At 37.4% G+C, this 24027-nt stretch overlaps 1 protein-coding gene across 2 annotated transcripts; it reads left to right on the forward strand.

Moving 5' to 3' along the window:
* Nucleotides 1–6047: 6047 nt before the first annotated feature.
* On the forward strand, nt 6048–19543 carry LOC130915375 (complexin-3-like). 2 transcript variants are annotated; one of them, XM_057835354.1, is made up of 6 exons: nt 6048–6261; nt 6334–6539; nt 6640–6764; nt 9228–9463; nt 14688–14775; nt 19307–19543. In XM_057835354.1, the coding sequence occupies exons 4-6, from the start codon at nt 9231–9233 to the stop codon at nt 19526–19528; spliced, it is 543 nt and encodes a 180-aa protein (XP_057691337.1). In that variant the 5' UTR covers nt 6048–6261; nt 6334–6539; nt 6640–6764; nt 9228–9230; the 3' UTR covers nt 19529–19543. The 2 variants fall into 2 exon arrangements, with proteins under 2 accessions (XP_057691337.1, XP_057691336.1); XM_057835353.1 differs by having other exon boundaries at nt 6048–6539.
* The last annotated feature ends 4484 nt before the right edge of the window (nt 19544–24027 follow it).

Below are 24027 nucleotides of genomic sequence, written 5' to 3' on the forward strand. Positions count from 1 at the left end.
AAGAAGACCAAAGAACTGTCCGAGGACTTGAGAAGCAGAATTGTGAGGAAGCATGGGCAATCTCAAGGCTACAGGTCCATCTCCAAAGACCTGAATGTTCCTATGTCTACCGTGCGCAGTGTCATCAATAAGTGTAAAGCCCATGGCACTGTCGGTAACCTCCCTAGAATGGACGGAAAGGGAAAATTGACGAGAGATTTCAACGAAAGATGAACGGATGGTGGATAAAGAACCTCGGCTAACATCCAAACAAGTTTAAGCTGTCCTGCAAACCGGGGGTACAACAGTGTTAACCTGTACTGCCTGTTGGCGTCTGTATGAAAAGGGACTCGATGGTAGGATACCCAGGAAGACCCCACTTCTGACCCAGAGGCATGAAAAAGCCAGCCTGGAGTTTGCCAAAACTTACCTGAGAAAGCTAAAAAACGTTTTGAAAGAATGTTATCGGGTCAGATGAGACAAAAGTAGAGCTTTTCAGAAAAAGGCATCAACATAGAGTTTACAGGGGGGAAAAAACAAGGCCTTCAAAGAAAACAACATGGTCCCCATAGTCACACATTTCGGAGGTTCCCTGATGTTTTGGGGTTGCTTTGCTGCCTCTGACACTGGACTGCTTGACCGTGTGCATGGCATTATGAAGTCTGAAGACAACCAACACATTTTCCAGCATAATGTAGGGTCCAGTATGAGAAAGCTAGGTCACCCTAAGAGGTCATGGTCCTTCCACCAGGACAATGACCCAAAACACACTTCAAAAAGCACTAGAAAATGGTTTGAGAGAAAGCACTGGAGACTTCTAAAGTGGTCAGCAATGAGTCCAGACCTGAATCCCATAGAACACCTGTGGAGAGATCTGAAAATGGCAGTTTGGAGAAGGCACCCTTCAAATCCCAGAGACCTGGAGCAATTGGCCAAAGAAGAATGGTCTAAAATTCCAGCAGAGCATTGTAAGAAACCGGAAGCGGTTGTTCGCAGTTATTTTGTCTACAGGTTGTGCTACCAAGTATTAGGTTGAGGGTGCCAATACTTAGAGTTTTGTGTAAAATGATAATGATTTAATTTTTTTTCATTCTCTTTTGTGTTTTTTCATTGCAAACAAAATAAATGAAGATATTACTATCAAAGCATTTGTAATTGGAATTATTTTTGGGGAGAAATTGAGCATTATTTGACAGAATTCCAGGAGTGTCAATACTTTTGGCCAGCACTGTATGATTAGAATGATTAGTACAACCATGGACTATCGTAAGATGGTCAGTGTTTCCTTATTTTTTAATTTATTTTTGCCAAGCGAGAGCATCTATCATTCTAACATACAATTTGCATGCTGTGCACAGACTACAGAGACTGTGAGACCTACAGCTTTTGGGAGCAGCTGCTGAGTAGATAGATAAATAAATGTCATGTGTTACTGGAGTGAAGAACGTGAAAATTACTTAATGATGCACGTTGATATGACACACGTTGATACGACGCACATAAAGGCAACTTCAATAAAAATGTCGTCAGTGATATGGACTTACGATCTGCCAGCTTGTTGTCTCCTGTTGCCTCCCAAAATTATAACGGGGTGACGGCTCATAAGGTGTTCATTCACGGCCGACGAGCTGCCGTAGTATGCAAGCTTGGCATAGCAGTGATGGCACACAAGAGTGTACCCTCCTTTGTTTGGCTGAAATAAGTTCATGTTTTTCCTCAACACCGGCTTCTTTCAGCCCGCCTTTTCAGTACCTGAAGCAGTTCCATATTATTTACACCAAAATTTACTTTTACTATAGTTAAAATAAAATTACATGATTAATAAAAAAACAAAATTCCAAGTTACACAAAGAAATCTGACCTTAATGAGAGTAGATGTAATTCGTTACTTTCAACCACTAGTGCTTTGTCATGCTCAGCACGTGTGCGATCTCATGCCCTGGCGTGCTATACAGCTAAGTCACCTTAAGGAGCTCACAACAGTTAGCCTTATTATTACTGGGTGGCCTCTTCGCATCATTTCTCACCCTTTTAGCTGGATTGCGTGTGTCATATGCTGCGTTTTTGTGCTTCCCTATGAACTCTTGAGTGTTAGGGGCGGATGCACGTGTTGGATGCTGATCCACAGGAGAATCCCCTAAGTGGCTCTTTTTAGTGCACTAGCATGGAAAGGTGGTTACACTCTCTCACAAAAGGTGACACAATATGTGTTCATCAAGAAAGAACCTCTTTTGTGTCAGCAATGGAAATAATAATCTAATAATTATTGATCTTGTAATGTAAAAGATTAACCAGTATGAAAGATTGTGGTACAATAGCGGCTCCTATTATAATAGTGATCAAGTCAAATTGCGTATTTTATCAATTTTTCACTGCTGTAGTCCATATTGTATTGCATTAGTGGTATGGGGAAAAAAGAATTCGTATGAATAAAATTCGCAACATTCAAACATGCAATTTAGAAATGCACGTCTATCAATGTGTATCCTGTTTTAATGTCTAACCAATGAGAATCAAAACAAAGTGCTCATATTTTAACCCAGTTTTATTAAGTCAGAATCAACCCTTTAAGTACCCCTAAATACCATAAATCACAAAATAACTACCCCAAAACATCTATGATGTCATATTAATAAAATAAATGTATTTCTATAGCCCTTTACAAAACCCCAAAAGGCCCTCAAAGTGTTTTACAGCAAAGACAAACACAGTTCATGAGACTAAATAAAAGGCAGGAAAGTACTATACTATGACACTAAGAAAAACAAAACAACGCATCACGATAAAGGTTAAAACAGCAAATAAAACATAAAATACGAAAACATTAAAACCTTTAAGGAATAAAACCAGGCTACCCTAGTCAGGGGAAAAAGCGAGTCTAAAAAAGTGAAAAATAAGATACATTAATACTTCTTCCCTCCGGTAACATCAATCACACCATAGTTCTTCTTACAACTGACATTTATTGTTTGCCACCGTTAAAGTCTAAACAAACAATGAGAAAATACAATCATGAAAGTGTACAATGATGCTATAAAGTAAATCAATAGAGACGTTTGCTTACAAAAACATACCTCAGTGGCTAATACCGAGAGAAATAAAGTCAAAATCTTGGGTGATTCAACAAGGAAAACGGCAGCTATCAGTGGCACTGATCCAGCGGGGAAAACAAACACTGCTCAAAAAGCTAGCAGGCTAATAGCGAGCTAACAGTGGGGGTATCGCCGAGCCTGCGCTGTTTACGTTTTCTCTGCTTTCTTGAAATGTTAACTGGCAAAAACAGAAAGTAGCGCCGGCGTGACGTCAAACAAGCCCGAATGCAACAAAGGAAAGCGGACCGCATATCTACTGTAATTTCCCAAATATAAAGCGCACCCGTGTATAATGCGCACCCCAAATTTACTTGTAAAATCTAGGGAAAATTATTGTACCCATTTATAACGCGCACCCTAATTTTAGCACCAATAAATAGACGAATACAAGAAAACAGAGCTCGTGTACAGATACACAAATGTCATTTTACTGACGGGTGAAACACAGCACAAGCATAGCACATTGGTAGTTCAAAACATTACCATAAACTGACAATATTTACGGTAATAATATGATTTGACAACTTCTCCAACTTACCAGAATCTAGGAGAAAACAAAACAGATGTGACTTTTCTTTTAAAGGCTGCTGTTAACTTGCTCGTTTCATCATGATGAATAAATGTTTCTTCCATGGATTGATACGGTAAAATGAAAGTGAGAATGTAAGTCGGAAATCCGTGAGCGCTCATCGCTGTCAACACGACAGTAACAATAGGACCTATTGTTATTTGGGTTTGAGTTTCCCGAGGGGCTGATATAGTTGACGGACACAGGAAGTGTGTGTGCTTACGTTTGTTATGGTCCGAGTTGCGGAGCTGCAATACACATCGATTCAAATGAGTTCAAGAAACTAAATTCTGTGCTTTATGAAGAGTGGGAAAAAAAGCAGAATTTAGCACAGACAAAATCATTAGGCCGACTAGAGTGAAGTATTACTGAAACAAAATGGTGACGTCACGTACCGTAATGGTCGGCAACGGGTCGCCGCATATGTTTCTTCAACACAACGTGGCCATGTCAATAAAAAAAAAAAAATCTGTTTATATATATATATATATATATATATATATATATATATATATATATATATATATGTAATATATATATATTTCTGTCTCCATCCATGTACCCATTTATAATGTGCACCATGATTTTACAAGTTGATTTTGGGGAAAAAAAGTGTGCATTATATTTGGGAAATTACGGTAGTATAATAAAATACCAGATATGCATAGCATTTAGAGCTATACCATTAATATTAATTAGACCTAATAAATAACAAAGTGAAATGACAAATAACATACTGTACCTACCATCAGGTGAGAGGTGTCGGGCTAGACACTGTTACGCGACAAAAAAAAACAAACTGTTACCAACAATTTGTTGCGCACCAGAAACAATCTGGTGTGTTTTCTCGTGCACACCAGATTGTTTCTAGTGCAAACCAGAAACTATCTGGTCAACATTAGCATAATATAACATTTAAGCTAGAGGACTTTTGCTCTGCAAGTTAGCCAATTGTTGGAATTGGCAAGTTAGCCATTTGTTGCATTGTTGCAATTGGCTAACTTGCATAGCAAAAGTCCGCTAGCTTAAATGCTATATAATGCTAATGTTTACAACAATGGCGAACCGCAAGCAACGTATCACTTCCGCTCATTAATATTTATGACGTTAGCTACTGTTGCTAAGGGAGGACACGCAACCGTTTGTCCCCAATAGGAAATGAATGGAAATTGTGTTTACAAAGCTAAACCTACCAATTCTCTCCGAAAATGCTGTCCCTGGTGCCAAATTCGCTTGCAAAGATGTGGAAGTGCATAATAATGTTCAGTTAAAGAGATGGCTTGAGTGTTGAGGGCTGAAAAAGACGAAAAAAACGAGCTGACCTTAGCATAGCCTTAGCTTTTTTATCGACACCTTTTTCTTACGCGACTGACAATGACATTCTCCTGTTTCAACAAGCTATCCTTTACCACCAGTTTTTCCTATATATTATATCCTATGGTTGTCCTACGTCTCTGACCGTTCTTGGGGGGAATTTATATTTTGTGTAGCGATCGCAAATGCTTCTCAGTGACAGCCAACGAACACTTTTAATTTTTTCGTTATTAACAAATCTAAATTCTATAATTTATTTACACTTCCCCCTTACTAAAGTTTAAAAAAAAAATTTTTTTTATAAACAACAGAAACGGTAACAGTGGCAGTCAGATACCGTTGTAATTTTTTTCAGGTCATTCATTGTCAGACAGAAGCAGTACGGCACAACGTCATGCTAAAAAATAAGTAAAAAAATATAAAAATGGCTTACATCTTTGTCCTCTGAAAGACCATGACAACCCAACAAAATGTTTACTGCATATGAAACGTGAATGGATTCGCCGAGCTGGTGTTAAAGTCCGCGTAAGTTGATTCGGTCTTCACATTTTTTCCTCCCGAGTTTTTGGTTTCCGGAAACGTATGAAGAAAACATCCTCATGTGTCGTAATGTCTAGAGTTGTTTCTACAAGTTCCAAAAAAGCAATGCGTGATTGGCATGTTTGTTTTTGAAAGATTGCCGGAGAAAAGTAGCACTAATTACGTTGGGTCTATGTGAGGGCGTGTCTATAATGTCCCACTTCGGCTTTACTTCCGCTTTACGATGCGACGTCACGGTCTAGAAATAGCCTGCGTGCGGTACGCCATTGCTGCAATTGGCAAGTTAGCCAATTGATGCAATTGGCAAGGGAGCCATTTGTTGCATTGTTGCAATTGGCTAACTTGCATAGCAAAAGTCCACTAGCTTAAATGCTATATAATGCTAATATTTGCAACAATTGGCTAACTTGAACAGCAAAAGTCCACTAGCTTAAATACTATATGACAATAATGTTTACCAGGTGTGCACCAGATTGCTTAAATTTATTATATTTCTGTCTATGTCCCTCAAGGGTCTCCGTATAACTCTGATCATGGTGAGCAATTAAATTAGTAGATGATTTATTGATGTGATTATTTGTGCTTCATTTGTTTATTCAAGGAAACGGATTCATTCAAATATTACTTAATGTTAAGATATTTCTCACATTTTTTTCACCAAGCGGTCAAGTCAACGAGGCCAAACCAATGCTTCGCAAAGCAGTCTGCCCGCGTGTCAGTGAGCATGACATCATCCATATGTGTCCGTTAAGTCTTCAACACGAGCACGTGAGTCATGGGGGTGCTTTACCTGCCACTGCTAACAAGATTTCCCTCATTAAGTGCTAATCCACACAGCAGAGTTGAGGGGTGGCGAAGAAGAAGACTGGTCGATTCGTCAAGTGTAGACACTACAAGGGGAATGAACGGACAAGAGACAGGTTTACAGCTTCATTAATTGATAGTTGTAAAAGTGTTTGGCAGATGGAAGCTAAAGCTTTTTATTAGGATCACATATCTGCGGTAGGCCCACCATCCCAGCTTTGACAACCTACTTGCATCGAATGGTAAGACAGCAAATTTGTCATTATTATTTTGCACATTAGGTAATACATAAATACAGCATTTAAGTGTCAATGTGTGTGTTTGACAACTGTCTTCGTTCAGGTCTCCACCTGACTCATTACCGTTCGAGGGCATGGACAGATTCCCTCATGTGACTTGTTGCAATCAAGCAACATGTCTGAAGTAAAGCACAACTCGAGGCTCCATCAATAAGTGTGAATATATGTGTAAGTATTCTGCTTGCATTAAAATGGAAATGAGTAAGCTAATATTAAAACAGGCTTCAAGGCTAAAATTAAGGTATATACAGTATGTGAATGTCTTTCACCCTCAACATACACCTTTCTGTCTGGCGCGAGTAAAATGTTCTTAACAGTCTCGTCAGTCTGTTTTGATTTAAAGAACAAGCACTTTTTGAGATATCCCGGGTGGTAAGATTTTAGTTTTTTACAGCTGATAACAAGTCATTGGACTGCGTATTGTAAAGTAGGTTTAAACCTTTATAAGGCCAGTGACTATTTATGGTTATTTAAAAAAAAAAAAAAAAAAAAAAAACTTACTCGTCAAGTCCTTTTAGATCTTCTAGGCCACATTATCTTTCATTCATTTTTCCCCTTTTTACAACTCACGGAAGTAACTATGCTCAGGAGGTGGGGTACAACCCGAACTGGTTGCCAGCCAATTGACAAACAATCTTTCACACTTAAAAATTATACTTGTGGAGAATTTAGATTGTTCAGTCAGCCTACAATGTTTGTTTTTGGGTTGTGGGAGGAAGTATGAGTACTTAGAACATGGGGAGAATATCCTGCAGGAAGGTCACTTATCATCTCGGAACTGAGTGATAGACAGGCTAACTAATCACCCACCGTTATGCCACACAATACAAACATATGGTAAACAAGTTTGGCCTACATGACCCAAAACGTGATGTTCACATATATGGAAGGTCTCAGAATTATTTCATTTTTATTTTATTATTAATCATTTGTTTTTTTATGAATAAATAAAAAGTAGATTAATAAAGATTTAATTAAAAAAAAAAATGAACATGAATAAAATCAGACTTGATAAATAAATTATATACCAATCATAACAATGGCATTTTCAAAATTTCCTTTTTTTTTTAAATTAACATTTTTTTTAACAAGAAGGTACACCTAAATGCTTTATATTTAATAAATAAGAGAATATTTAGTGTTTTCCCCCTTTTTAACAAATAAATGTAAAAAAAAGTTTATTTACTATTAACTTATTGCCTGCCATTGACAACAACAGCTCTCTCTCGCTTACCCCACGTAACACGTCAGCCTTGCTCATTAATATTCATGACATTGGCAACTGTTGCTAGGGGGGTCAAACTTGGGTTTGTCCCTCATGCTAGATGCATGTAAATAGCGTACGAACGAAATGTTTACTGAGCTAAACCTACCAATTCTGTCTGAAAATGATGTCCCTGGTGCCAAATTCACTGGTAAAGATATGGAAGAACATACAAATGTTCAGTTCAAGAGTTTGCTTGAATGTCGATGGGTGAAAAAGACCGGAAGAAGAGCTGACCTGATCCAGAGGTAGCTTTTTTATCGGCACCTTTTTCTTGTGTGCATTGCCTCACGCCACTGACAATCACATTCTCCTGTTTCAATGAGCTATCTTTTACCACAATATATGCCCTGTCTTTCTTATATATTATATCCTCTGGTTGTCTTACGTCTCTGACCGTTCTCAGGGGGAATTTAAATTGCTATTTTTGTTTAGCGATCGCAAATGCTACTCAGTGACAGCCAAAAAAACACTTAAATTTTTCATTAATAACAAATCTTAATTCTATTAATTTATTTACATTTCTCCCTTACTAAAGTTGTTTCTTTACAACAGAAAAGGTAACAACAGTGGCAGTCAGATACAATTTCAATTTTTTTCAGGTCATTCATTTTCAGTCAGAAGCTGCACGGCAAAACGCCATGCTAAAAAATAAATAAAAATATCACAATGGCTTACCTCTTCGGGACAGGCTGTGGCAGGCAATGGATCAGCATTGTAATCTGTAGGACCTGACTCCTAACAAAATGTTTTTAGCATATGAAGGTGAATGGCTTCACCTTGCTGGCATTAAAAGGGTCTTTTGGACGTCCGCGCAAGTTGATCCATTGTTCACATTTTTTCCTCTGAGTTTTGGCTTCGGGAAACGTATGAAGAAAGCATCCTTCATATGTTGTAATGTCTAGAGTCGTTTCTACAAGTTCCATAGCAGCAGTGTTTACTCGGCATGTTCTTTTTTGAAACATTACCGGCAGAAAACAAGCAGTACTTGCATGGGTTGTATGCGAGCGCGCTTCTATGTTGACCCCCTTCCGATTTACGACTAAAAATAGCATTCGTGCGGTACGCTATTCATTTACATTTGGAGGACGTGCTGTGAATGCTCATGTTTCAGTGCTTTTGACGGGGCTAAACGAGGAATCCATTTTGAATAGGAGGGCTGCCAACGATCATTCGCTGCCAGCCTTTTCTATCACAATGCATTGGACATCTAGTGGCATCAGTGGTAGCCAATGAGTTACGTAAATGAGTGCCTCACAAAGTATTAAGATGACATAACTTGACATACCAAAAATAAACTCTAAAACATTTTAAGTATTTTGAAGTGGGGAACAATTTAATGAGTATGTCTTTCCCTGTGTCTGCAGAGTATGGAATCCGTGGGGCGAGTGAAGAAGTCTCTGCGTGCGCCCATCAAGAGACTTACCAGCTGTGTGAGCACCATGAGCAAAAGGAAGTTGTGCGCCAAACGCTGGAACCACAGAGCTAGAGGTACCAGAGGAAGAGGAGGTTACGACAAAAAAAGGAATGTCCCTCTTCGACGAACCCCCGTCAAATATCCGTCAGTACTTCGCTCCTACCAGGCCGACTTGGAGAAGGAGAGGTAAGTAAAAACTTGTATTTTAAAATGTATTTCTTATTAGTATTTGTATTATGAATAAATATAATAAAGATGAATGTTAGTATGAAATATATTATATATAATTTAAATTTTACGTTTTTTTTAATTATTGAGCAAAAATATCATGTATATTATACAAAAAAATGAAGGAGGAAAAAAGTGTTCAAAGACAGTCACTATTATCAATGTGGTTGAGCCATGAGTCAGTAAAAAAATATCTGACTAACTTTAACTTCTGAGAGAAATACTTTAAAAGCTCATCAAAAAAAAAAGTAGTCCGAGTTACATAATGGCGTGTTGCTATTAACCATAGGCGGAGTTTGACTTTTGGGGCAGGGGGGGGACAACATGTTGATGACCCCGTAACGCAGTGTCTGCTATAAAATTAACTTACAAGAATATTTCTAATAATAAGTTGACAATAAGCGTTTTTTCCCCATCATTCTTGAGGGGAATTCTAAATCAGGCTGCTTAGCCAATACTTTTCGCCAAGATCGTCATCCACTGAATATGGTACGCCCGCCGGTGTCGTGCCAATGTAGTTACCCCAGTCAAAAATTTTATCCCCTGGGCGTTAGAAATGTCGTTATATGGACTCATGATCCGCCAGCTTGTTGTCTCCTGTCGTCTTCCAAAATTATTCCTGGTTGATGGCGCTTCAGGTGTTCATTCACGGCGACGTGCTGCCGTGGTATGCAAGCTTGGCACACAACAGTGTACCCTCCTTTGTTTCGTTGAAATAAGTCCATGCTTTGGTCACTTTGGTGTGCTTTTTTGGCTTTGTGTGGCTTTCCCTGCTTGAATCCGAGCATCCGCCATTCTCAACTTGCCATATTTTCTAACCTTTCATTAACCGTCAACGGGATGTGTGCTCGTCGATGCATTTATTTATTTATTTACAACACAATCGGAAACACCAGAAAGAAACACCGCCGGTAGGAAAACATTATGCTAGCTGTCACAGTAAGCTAACAATAAAATAGCATCATGCAAGCGTGATTACGGATGAAGTATGAAAATATTTTTCTTTTGAATGTGCTTTTAATTTTTTTAACAAGTTGCCAAGGTATCATATAGGTACTTGGTATGAGCAGATAATCAGGTGACTCGGACTCAAGCTCAGTTGCAAAAATATGTGATTGGGCCAACCCTAATATCAAGCCATTTGTAAATCTGTCAAGTAGGGCTGCAGCTATCGAATATTTTAGTGATCGAGTAATCGACTGAAAATTCTATCGATGAATCGAGTAATCGGATAAAACAAATATATTTTTAGGTGAAGAGCAATTATAAATATACATGAGAAAACAAGACATTTCATCTAATCTTGAACCATTTTCAGTCAATCAATGTCTTTATTTTCGATGTATATTGTTGAAAACAGCCAACAATTGCATCTCAGATGTAACTAGAATAAAAATAAAAAAAAAAGACAAATTCACTGCTTTCACTCAAAAAACCTTTAGATCTTATTAATTTATTTTATTTTATTTTTTGCAGTGTTCAAAATAAATGTATGATACAGGCTGTATTGGAGCACATTAGGGACCGGTGCTACTTGGTGTTTTATCCAGCAATGACTACTGTGCAAAAATTGATAGTTAGCGTTACTGAGTTTTTATTTTACACCCTTATCACTCCACAACGCTAAGTTATGTTAAAGCCTGTATGTAAGACACGTTAACCACGCATCGAAAGTGGTCATAATTAATAGAAACCTAGCCCTCCACAGGGCTAACGTTACGTGAGCTAATGACAGAAAAATTTATCTTATTTATTAGCGCTTAGCGCTCTTTATTAGCACTTAGCGCTCTACTGCTTTAAGATGGCGGCTGTTTACTAGCGCTGGCCAGACGCGGCCGAGTCTGTCATTTCGCATCTAGTTCAACATACATATGATCTCTATGAGACTCCTCAGACGCTACCTGCTACCAACGTAGCATTGTGCGGGCCAGTATTTAGCAACGTCGGCGTCGTTTGTAGCGGCTGTAGTAAGTATTTTATTTTTTATTTATTTATTTTTTTGCTTCTTCCTCTACGCACATGACATCAGCGCGTTGTCCCGCATTAAAAGTAGTCCGAGCAGAACGTGATGCTTAGAGCTGTCAAAATAAATGATTACTTGAGGTGAATAAAATTACTCAGATCAGTTTTTAAACTCGATTTACTCGAGTTGCTCGAGTATTCGTTTCAGCTCTACTGTCAAGAATTCAGCAAGTTTAGAGTATCTTAGGAGAGAAAATCACTGACCTTATATCCGCCCTGCCATAGAAGTCCCTCAACGCCAGATGGCCCCCAGTTTCCAAATTGCATAAAATTATTAGACTAACCAAGATGGAGAACACTCAGTATATAAAACAAAAATGGGAAGGGGAGGGAAATATGCGACTAGATGAAAAAAGCTGGGAGAACATGTGCCAACTGCAATGGACTATAACGAGCTCAAATATATGGCGTGAATTCTGCTGGAAAAACATCATGAGGTACTTTATAACCCCGATCCAAAAACGACACCTGGGTAAAGGAGATGCCTGCTGGAGAGACTGTGGAACAAATGGAGCGGACCATTCACACATATTTTGGAAATGCAATGTTATTAAACCATACTGGACTGAGATTCACACACACTTGGAGAATATTGTCGGGCAACATATCCCTTTTAAATGTGAATATCTGTATTTGGGTGATTCGAAACTGAATAAGCTGAAAGTCAATGATAAAAAACTGTTCAATATTTTATTAGCAGCCACCAAGAAATCTATTACCAGGAAATGGCTCAAAAAACAATCACCAACCATTGAGGAATGGATAGATATTATACTGGACTGTCTCAGGAAATTAGAATACACAATATTCTAATTTTTTGAGACAGTCCTGTGTATATATACAGGACTGTCTCAGGAAATTAGAATACACAATATTCTAATTTCCTGACTGTCTCAGGAAATTAGAATATTGTGTATTCTAATTTATTTTTTTCTGTTGTTTTTTGTTGTTGTTTTTTTTTTCAAGTTATTGTGTTATTTTTTTCTCGTTTCCTTTAAGAGGAAAAGCAATGAATCGAGAAATGGACGATCTTTATTCACTATTGTAAGTACAAAGTACTGTGTATTATTTGTGAGTCGGAAAAAAATAATAAACTTAAATTATAAAAAGAAGTCCCTCAACGCCAGATGGCCCCCAGTTACTTACACCGCAGAATTCATCTAGACATCTAGCCATTAACAGTGGGGAGAACAAGTATTTGATACACTGCCAATTAGGGTTGTTCCGATCATGTTTTTTTGCTCCCGATCCGATCCCGATCGTTTTAGTTTGAGTATCTGCTTATCCCGATATTTCCCGATCCGATTGCTTTTTTTTGCTCCCGATTCAATTCCAATCATTCCTGATAATTTTTCCTGATCATATACATTTTGGCAATGCATTAAGAAAAAAATGAATAAAACTCGGACGAATATATACATTCAACATACAGTACATAAGTACTGTATTTGTTTATTATGACAATAAATCTTCAAGGTGGCATTTACATTATTAACATTCTTTCTGTGAGAGGGATCCACGAATAGAAAGACTTGTGACTTTGTATATTGTGACTAAATATTGCCATCTAGTGAATTTGTTGAGCTTTCAGTAAATGATACTGTAGCCATGCCCAAATGCATGATGGGAAGTGGAACCATGACTGTGCGTAGTGCTACCAATTGATATATCTTCTCTGTGTTGGGAAATAACATAAGGTGTTAAGAAAAAGATCAATTGCTACCTTGCTTCCCCACATTGCTTCCCATGATATTTCTAATCATAGGGAGAGGGATGGTAAGGCTTTAGCCAATTAAAAAAAGACTCCAAAGGCTGCCAAAATTCACTCTACTCATTTTACGCTGCCTTTTAGCTCTATATATATAGGTAAAACAGTGACATTACAGATTGAGCGCGACAATGCTTGAGTGGGTCGTGCAGCGCATGCATTAATTGCGTTAAATATTTTAACGTGATACATTTAAAAAAAAAAAAAAAATTTACCGCCGTTATCGGGATACATTTGATAACCCTACCTTAAACCTAAACTAAAGACTCTGGATGAGTGTAACATATTATGTCTGTAACGTTAAATACAATTAGAAAACGATTTAATTAATATATATACTGTATATTAAAAAAAGGCATGGCTGATATTTTTTTGCCGATTCTGATACTTTGAAAATGACGTGATCGGACCCGATCGATTGGGACATCTCTACTATCAAATACTTGTTCTCCCCACTGTATATGTGATATTGATAAAGCGGACCACAATGCAATGATAGCCCACGTTCATTAGATGGATATGCGCGTGGAGTGTGCGATTGGCCTGAAATGTGTGTGTATTCCACTCTATGCATGAGAAATGTGAGCCATATTCATAACCAATAAACTGACTACATAGGTTAAAGTTCTCCGTTGTAATAACGGAAATCCGTCAGCAACGGGCGCTGGTGGGTGGTAATGTGTGAGCGGATAGGAGCTTATGATCAATTTCACAAGTACTGTGTAAGTGATTGACTGTCTAGTGTCTTGTCATATTTTTTATATATTGGAAGGTTCGTTGTACTCAAAACTAATCCATACCACGACACGTGACTCCCTTTTGCTGTCAATAAAAGACCCAGATGAACTTCAGATGCACAGGTGTCACCAAGTTCATGATATGTCACCGTCCTCTGCTGGATTTTAGCTTCTAATTTCTCTTAATTAATCCGTTTCTATTATAAAACAAGGTTAACCTATTTAATTGGGAAAAAAATCCAGTCTGTATATACAGTTTGCCTATAATCTCTTCCTAGTTCTTATTTTTGTCGTTTACCTTTGAGTAAACAAAAAGATAGGGCTAAATTGTGCCCTGAATTATAAATTCTACCTAGTTTCACATAAAAATAGTCACATAAACCACACAAGTTATTGTAGTATTGTTATTGAAATACATTTACACTGAAAATTCATTACAAATGTCCAATTAATGAAAATAGGCTGATTTACCTTAAGAGTTTCAGTCAAATGATGTTTTTCACCTCTTTAATCCACGTGACTAATAAATACATTTGACCTTGTGTGTTTATAATCATTAGTTTGTTTAATTATGATGGAAATCTTATACGTTTTGTGATTGTGTGACCAGCCAGCAAATTCTAATGATTATTTTTGCGTTTTTGTTTACTTACAGAAAGCTGCGTGAAGCCACGAATGCTCAGAAAAATGCCGAGAGAGCGGCCATGAGGGCTCACTTCAGGAGAAAATATCAACTGGCAGAGGTGTGTTTGGATAACACTCAGGAAAGATCACGTATAATTGCAGTGAGGCGCTTCACCGCTTAAAATATGCCACACAACACACACTCATTTTAACTGCCAACCTACTTGGCCTCGTTATTACTTCTATATATATTCTCAGCTTGTGTCAAAGTGTCCCACAGAATTGAAATGTAATTTCACGGATAAATAAATCATCTCGCTTCTTATCATTCGTATGACTTTAAGCAAGCCGTTATGAAATGTTGTGACTAAGTCACCCCAAAAATGGAAATATTTTAGTGCAACCCTGAATGAAGATTTACCCACATCATTTAGTGACATCTAAAGTATGAGACTATTGAAAGTCGGGTACAAAATACAAATTTGAAAATATCAAAAGTTGGTTCAAAATTGTGTCTTAATGCTTCAAGTGGAAAAAAATAACCATAAACATATGGCAACATATTAAAATACTCAATATGCAGACGTGCATAAGGAGCAGCACACAATCTCTTGATATGCAGGTGGGAATTACAAAAGACTGCATGCATAATCAGCCGTATCATAAGTTGTAGCTTTACATGAATAATGAATATTATACATACGTGTGCAATCATGAATGGCAAATTGTACAAGAACAAAAATAGCCATTTTGTAAACATTGCACTTCAGATAACTAACCACCTTATCAAATGCAACAACATTTCTATCTCTATCTCTTTCTCTCTCTCTAATCTAAGTGTATAGAAAGTGATTTGGATCTACTAAAGTTTCTGGAAATAACAAAAAAATAACTAAAATTTGTTTTAGTTGAAAGTAACATTGACAGAGCAACAAATCAATGAATTTAAATCTTACCAAATGGCCTAAATCACTCAATCTAAGCAACTAATCAACTCAATTAAACTATATAATAAGCCTAGAACACTTTATTTTACAGATTAGAAGGCAGTTTGTCGCTTAGAATAATCTAAATCATCTATTTTTTATACTAAGTACTTTTTTATGTAAAAAAAACAACAAAAAACAACAAAAACAATGTGAATTCTTCAGATAAGAATATTATTCAAAACACTATCTGAAAACCTTTTTTTGCACAGTTTACCCTATATTATGGACTATAGGTTTATGTTCATTCATTAGGCGCATCTGATTACAGTATAATGTACATTGGTGCATCAATTACTTTGTACATTTGTGATCTGTTCTTTCTGTCTTGAGCCCTTTACTTGAGCAGTGTCATTCGGTTGTGCGCCAACAAAATAGATTCAAGGTCCTAAGCACAAACATAACAATTTTTGGGAGAAACAAAGGATTTTTAAGTGCGCCTCTATAGTCAGAAAAAAACTATAAGTCATAGACTTCATAATGTATTGACGCGACACGGGGCGCAGGGCCGATTCATAGGGGTCTATCTTCGTCAAAGCTGACCGAGTGGAAAAACGTAGAAAATTCTTGTAAAGAAATGCTTAAATCCCTTAATTCTTTATAGATATGGACATAAAACAGTCTCGATTCTTGGTTAAAAGTAAAAAAAAACGTGCTGTTAGCATTTATTTTACGTAAATATTGCGAACTATGATGCTAGTCGGTAAGCAAATTAGCGGCCGCCATATGTAAACAAAGAGCTTTTTCCGTTGAAAATTCTTGTGAATAAATGCTTAAATCCATGAAGTATTTATAAATATGGGCGTAAAACTGTCTCGATTCTTGGTTTAAAGCAAAAAAATGTGCAGTTAGCATTAATTTTACGTAAATATTGCGAACTGTGATGCTAGTCGGTAAGCAAATTAGCGGCCGCCATATGTAAACAAAGAGCTTTTTCTGTTGAAAATTCTTGTGAATAAATGCTTAAATCCCTGAATTCTTTTAAATATGGGTGTAAAACTGTCTCGATTCTTGGTTAAAAGCAAAAAAATAAATAAAAACGGGCAGTTAGCATTTATTTTATGTAAATATGTTGAATGTGCTGCTAGTCTTAAAGTCACTGTTGCGGCCCCCTGAGTACAACAAAGAGCTTTTTGCGTTGAGAATTCTCGTGAATAAATGCTTAAATCCTGCTTTATAGACATGGACGTAAAGCAGTCTCGATTCTTGGTTAAAAGCAAAAAAAACGGGCAGTTAGCACTTATTTTACGTAAATATTGCGAAGTATAATACCAATGCTGTAGCGGCTAATTTCTTCCATTGAATTTTTTCACAAAATTCATGCATGGTACGAAAAATATAACCATTAGTTTGAATCCTCAAACAAATCACTCCTGAGACAATCCTTCCTGTTTGTATTAGTACAGCTTCCGTACTTTTTCAGCCTAAACCTTGCATGCGATGACTTCATGTGGCCGATTTCTAATAAATGAAGCAGAGTGTCGGACGGCCCCCTTCGGGAAGGCGTGACGCAGTGAATGGGGAATGGGTCACGTCAATATATTATGCAGTCTATGACTAAGTAAAATGTGATTTTCTGCTTAACTTAAAAAGAATAAAAAGTCTAAAAATACTCTAAATACTTAAAACACCACATTTATAACATACCGTAATTTTCGGACTACTAGCCGCTAATTTTATCCTTCATTTTGAATCCTGCGGCTTATGGTCCAGTGCGGCTTATTTGTTGATTTATTTGGGTTAATAGTTAACACTTTATTTGACAGCGGCGTCATAAGACCGTCATAATTTTGACATGACACTATCATGGGCATAACTGAATGCGTGTCATCCAGCAAATTATGTCACTAACTACATTTATGTCCAGCTTTGATCTTTTACATCCATTCAAAAGTTAGATAATATGCCGGATAACACTAAATGACATCTTTTATATGTATTCATTAATGCTCATGACAGTGTGATGTCATAATTATGATTGTCTAATGACAGTCTTATGGCGCCACTGTCAAATAAAGTGTTACTAAATACCATAACTAGCAATTAATGAAACAACTGGATCAGTAATTGAAGAAATACTTAGCACAGAACATGAATTTTGATTGTTATTTACATCTGTAGCGTTTCAATGCATGCTAGGAGGCATGTTGGACAACAACACTGTTGACAGCAGGTGGCAGCAGAGGTTGACTGTCTGCCCCAAGGTAGCAGTAATGGCCAAATGAAGCTTCTTGTAACAATGAAGCTTTGCAGCCAATTAGTTCAAAGCGTCATGGTGGTTCATCTGGTCCGATGACAATCGTATGATGCCATTGTCAAATGAAGTGTTACTGGTTAATATCCTTTGGTGTAAATATCCCATAATACAGTGAGGACAGCTGCGGCTTATCTATGAACAAATGCCATTTCCGTGTCAAATTTGCTGGGTGGCAGATAATAGTCAGGTGCGCCTTATAGCCGGAAAATTGCGGTAGCTAGTATTTAACCCTCCAAAAATAATGGCGATAATAATTTGACTAAATTTAAGAAAATATAAATTTGTAGTGTTTGCCTACCAATTGTACATACTGAGTATGACGACCTTATGAACTCATTTGCTGCCATTGGCGGCGGTAGATGTCCAATCCATGTGGAGAATCGCTCCCTGCCTCTCCCAGTTCACATGGAATAGACAGACTTTTGCCGGAAATGGCAGACAATAAATAAAACCCAGAATCTCTTGATGGAACTACAGTTGTACCTCTACATACGAAGTTAATCCGTTCCAGGACCTTGTTTGTAAGTCGAAATGGTCGTATGTCGAGCAGGATTTTCCCATAGGAATACATTATAATTCCATTAATTCGTTCCACAGCCCAAAAACCTTCACTAAATCCTTAAAAAATACTGCTGGTACTATTACAAATGGCAATTACACATAGCAAAACAAATAAATTATAAATCAAAATCGTAATAATAATAATAATAATAATTCCTGTATTAATGTAACGAATCGGGTTCTAATGTGGCGGACGTTTTTTGCTGACCCTGAACGCACCGCAGTGCTGACGTGCCAGAGGCAGACCGGTGAGCTTGAGTTTCACTTTCACTTTGAATGTTTTCTTAACACCGTCAATTGCGGCAGACAGAAGGTGTTTTTGTTTTGAATAAGTTGTGAAATAAATGATAAAAACGTGGCGAAGTTGGCGATTTCTCTGGAGATGTTACCACAATAAGAATTGTCAGCTTAACTTATAAAGACTGGCGAACGATGGTCGGAGGAGGACCGTGGAGATGTATTGTTGAGCCATTTCACGGATGCCCACCCTACGCTCATATTTTTCTGTCATTTGCATCTTCATTTAGAAGGTAAGCGTCAACTTTTTCCTTGTTTCACCACCTGTACCAACCTTTTCTGAAACCAGTGTTGATTTGTCGCACAAGAAAATCCGCCGTGCATTCGTCTGCGGTGCTGCCATTGTCGTCGTATTTCGAGCATGTCGTCGGATGTAGAAACAAATGGCGCGTCAAATTTTACGTCGGATGTCGAAAAGTTCGTGTGTCGAAGCGATCGTATGTAGAGGTACCACTGTACTTGTAGTATATTAAATCTCATTAGGTTGATCAATAAACAAAATACAATGTTTTTTTCTCTCAAAGATATTTATTTGTTGTCTCAAAAAAGAACTCCAAGGACACCAACCACCTGAGATGCGCCGGCGGCAAGGTGTCGCTCCCCCGCGAGCTCTCCAAGCTGGTACGTCCCGACAACAAGATGAAGGATGACAGCTTTAATCTGCTCAACGCCTTCCAAGGTCTCCGCTTGGGAACACTGACGGGGTCCAAAAACAGCAAATACGCCACCACCGCCACACCCCGGAGAGGGCGTGCTTGTCAAGTCATGTGACTGACTCATTGTATTGCACGCCAGCGCAACACAAAATGAAACTGTTATTTTGTAATTATCTTATGCTCAACCTCAAGGATTCTTTGTTTACTAATACAAAGAATGTCTTGTAGAGCAAAGAAGAAACATAGCTGGTAATTTGAGTCAAATGGATGCTGCTTCTCTCTACAAATATAAGATGGAATGTCTTCAAACTAGTCAAGAGGTTCTAGAATATTTAGAATTAAAAATGTACAAATGTAACAGTATATAAAACATTTTAAAGTGATCCTCTAACTTAAATACATGTAGGCTCTAATAAACCACCATTGTTCTCTTGTACTAAAATATGTTGTGAGAAACACATAAAATGTTAAATCAATGGCAATATTTTATAATATTTAGTCCATATTTTGACCGTTAGTAGGCGCCATGGTTTGCGGGCTCGCAGTGAATGACGTAATTGGGATATTTCCAAATGTGTAGTGTGTTCAACAATTGCTTATTGCTGCCTAAACTCGCGAAGTAAAATGCCACGATGTACTGCTTTTGGATGCAATTTCCAGTCAAATGGAAACACGGGGAGTGAAGTGAGTGGTCAAGGTGGAATTATTATTTTTAGTGAATAAATGTGTATAAGTGGAGGCTTCTCCCCCTTTTTCGTCCTTGTATGCACGTATCCTACCCACCATGCGTTACAACTGGCGCCGGAATATTTTTCCAGGATCCTCAGTCAAGTAAGGGATCCGTCTATTTTCTGGATCCGACGGTCCCACCTGTCTGCAATATTGGTTTCAGATCTGTCCATTTTTTTGATCCGTCGGTCCCACAGCGGCTTTTCGGGTCAGTCTATTTTGTTGAATCGACGGCCTGATCGTGGCTGCGACATTGCCATGGGATCGGTCTAATTCCTCGATCTTCGAGTGAGTAAAAAACGCGGATTTGGATTACTATTGCTATCTTTTATGTTGACTATTCTTCGTGGGAGTTTTCCCCAAATCATACTAAATAATTAAAACACTATGGCACGCTACAGTGACGACAGTGACTCTGACGTGGACCTTACAACAATGTTGGAGCTCGTCAGGGAACGCGTGTTTGCGTACTGCTGAGCTCCCGAGTGAAGAGTGGTCAAGGTGGAAATATTTTTTGTGAATAAATGTGTATAAGTGGTAGCTTCTCCCCTTTTTGGTACTTTTATACACGTATCCTAGCTACATCGCGTTACAATGTACAAGACATGGATTACACAAGGTGTGCTCTTTGGCCTGTACTGTATGTAAAGCACACGACAGCTCTGGATGCTAACAATCTACATAATTATTATATTGGGATAAGTTTGAAAACGCAATATGCTTACCTTGAATATCTGCTAATAAAACCGGAGTTCCAAACAGCATACACTCTCGCTCCCAACCGGAGTTCCAAAAAGCACTCTCTCGCATCACCAGTTTTGCCCAACTTTTGTCTTATCAGGTATTTACTGCACGCATTTTCCCCTGAAACTCGTCTTGTGAACGGCCGACAGTGCTGTCCTGCTCTTCATTTTTCAGATCTGGTTCAAATATGAAGGGTAGAACTGACGACATGTTGGGAAAGCTAAAGAGTGACACGCTGGAATTTCGGCAACGGGACCGGTGACGTCACGCACTGCGACGTAACAAGAATGGCGACCTATCACTTAAAATAATTTTACAAACTTTATTAAAACAAAAACATTAAGAGGGGTTTTAATATCAAATTATTATAACTCATACTAACATTTATCTTTTAAGAATTACTTGTCCTAAAAATAGAGGATCCCTTTAAGAAAGGCAATTAAATATTTTTTGTCAGGATGCTGAGACATATTTAAATAACACTGAGGAACAATTTAAAAAAATAATAAATCTGATTTTTAACCTGATTAAAACTAAAAAGGACATTCTGATTCCAAAATTGAAATCAGTTTTTTTCTGGCTCATCAAGTTTTTTTTCTTATCTTACTAGACAAGTAAAACATGGCAAACTATTTTTGGAGCATCAAACGCAATAGTCGCGAAGTTGAAAAAAGCAGAAAGCAATAAACCGAAATCTAACTTACATACAAGGTGTCCCCTCAGTAAGAGCAGTTATATCGAGACCGCAATGAATGATGTTTTGTATCACTCTTCACTCGACGCGTCCTTTCTCTGTCTGTTTTCAACCCTTTTTTGTCCAGCTCCCAATTTTTAAGTATTTTAATTAGTGCTGCTACGATTAATCGATTAACTCGAGTACCGTATTGGCCCGAATACAAGACGGTGTTTTTTACATTGAAATAAGACTGAAAAAGAAGGGGTCGTCTTATATTCGTGGTCTAGACATTATACCCATTCACGACGCTAGATGACGCCAGATATCATTGAAGCTATGTTCTGTCATGACAGATCTCAGCTACTCTCAAGTTTGACCAGTTTGCATTATTTTATTGCAATGTTTTTCCTTCTTCAGATTTGTTTCAAGACTACAGTTACAGTTAGACTTCACTTTGATGGTTAATGCAGTTATTGCAATTTTGTTGTTTTATCACAATAGAGTGGTTTATTTACATTTCAAAAACCAGAAGCCGTTCATTTACGAATATGATTGCACTTTAGTTTACATATTTAAATGTTCAGATCTTAAGATTTGAATGAGGCAAAATAGCATGCTTTTTCTCTCAAATATATTGTTATAATCATTTGTTTCGGATGTACTGTAATTATTTTCTGTATAAAAATGAATTTGGTGTTCAAAAAGTCTTTTTTCAAACTTGAGTCGTGAAAAGGAGGGGGTCGTCTTATAATCAGGGCCGTCTTATATTCGGGCCAATACGGTAATTCGATTAGAAAAAACTTTGCTGCTTCAAGGATTCGTTTAATTAGTGGCGTTGCAATGGTTTGTTTTGAAAGTGTTTGCATTTAGTTTTATTCATTTGTGTGGATACACTGCCCTCTTGTGCTGACAGTGAATATGACATAATTCATCTAACATGGCTGGCTCAAGCTGCTCCCTGTTAAGAGTTAAGTTTTTGCGCTAATATGATTCTTTATGCATTCGTAATTTAGTTTAGAGGTATATTTAGCAGTTTTTTTGTGGGAATATGTGTTAGCATTTTATAGCATTTAAGCTAGCAGGCTTTTTCTATGCAAGTTAGCCAGTTTCTTTAGTTGTACTTCGATACTGATTTATTATTTTTTTGTAATACCGTTTGAGGCTAAGTTCAGGTATTTTAATTAATTTTAGAATGTATTTATTGCTCGTGTGAAATGAAAGTGCAATTCTGAATAGTTTGAAAACACTCGAGAATTTTATTTTGTATTCGCATTTAATGCTGTTTTGAAAGCGCAACCTTAGCAAGCCTTTGATTTTTTTTCTCCTAAAATTTATTCTGCAACATATTAAATGTTCCTAATCCTATTACTTCATTATTCGAACTGATAGATTAATCAATTACTTAAATAATCGATAGCTGCAGCCCTAATTTTTAACGTGTTCAAAAAAGTGTTAGAATCATTCCATATACAGTATATTCTTGAATTCATATTACATCTATTTCCACCTCATGTCCCATTGTATAGGAATCCAATACCAGATCCTGTCACAGCAAACTGGTCGTCATGGAGACGGCATTGCTTTAATTTCTTGGAAGGTGCTGTAGCTATTGTGGCTACAACCATTGTTGCTCTTCTTGAACATGACGCATACGTTACAAAAGCTCATTTGACATTTAACCCTTTGTAGCCATATTTATCACATTTGATGCACTTAGAATTTCATGATTTTAGGACTTAAAATTTCTTTCTCCAAAAAATTGTCAACACATGCATCTGCAGGCTCCATGAGAAAAATATATCAGGATTTAGCTCGGGTTATAGATATTAGAGCGCTTATTACACATATTAATTTTGCTTATTATTTTACAAATTTGAAAAAAAAAAAAAAAAAAAAAAAGGTTCAATTAAGACCTTATTTTTCAAATTTTGGGATTCTCTGATAATTGCTTCATGTTGCAGGCATTTAAGGGTTAAAATAGTTGGCCGCCACTGACGATGCAGTTCCATGTGGCTTTTTCCACACCTCTGTTGTGAATTTGTTTTTCAGCCGATGTAAACGGGGGGGCACTACAGCGCTTCATTAGTTTTTCTGACCATATCTGAACTCTGTTGCTGACCAAAACTGGGGCTGCTAGAATGTTTCTACATGCAATGATTTTATCACACATTGAATACTGCGTTACTTGTTGGCAACTGGCAGTTGTAAATACATGCAGTAAGATAGAATCACTCTACAAGAAATCGTTAAAGGTTTTTGCCAGAAAACCAATGTCATTCCATGTGTGTAACATTTTAAAAAAGTACTGCTTATTGAGCCTTGAGAATTTAAAATTTTTTAAAACTGCCTGTCTAATGTACAAGGTGTTACATGGATTTACCCCACCTCCCATGTCGGACTTTCTAAAAAAAAAAAAAAAAAAAAAAAAGGGCTCACAGAGATCTCGGGACCAGGGCCTCCTCTAG

Source organism: Corythoichthys intestinalis, chromosome 4 (genome assembly GCF_030265065.1).
Source record: "Corythoichthys intestinalis isolate RoL2023-P3 chromosome 4, ASM3026506v1, whole genome shotgun sequence".
Classification (NCBI taxonomy): Eukaryota; Metazoa; Chordata; class Actinopteri; order Syngnathiformes; family Syngnathidae; genus Corythoichthys; species Corythoichthys intestinalis.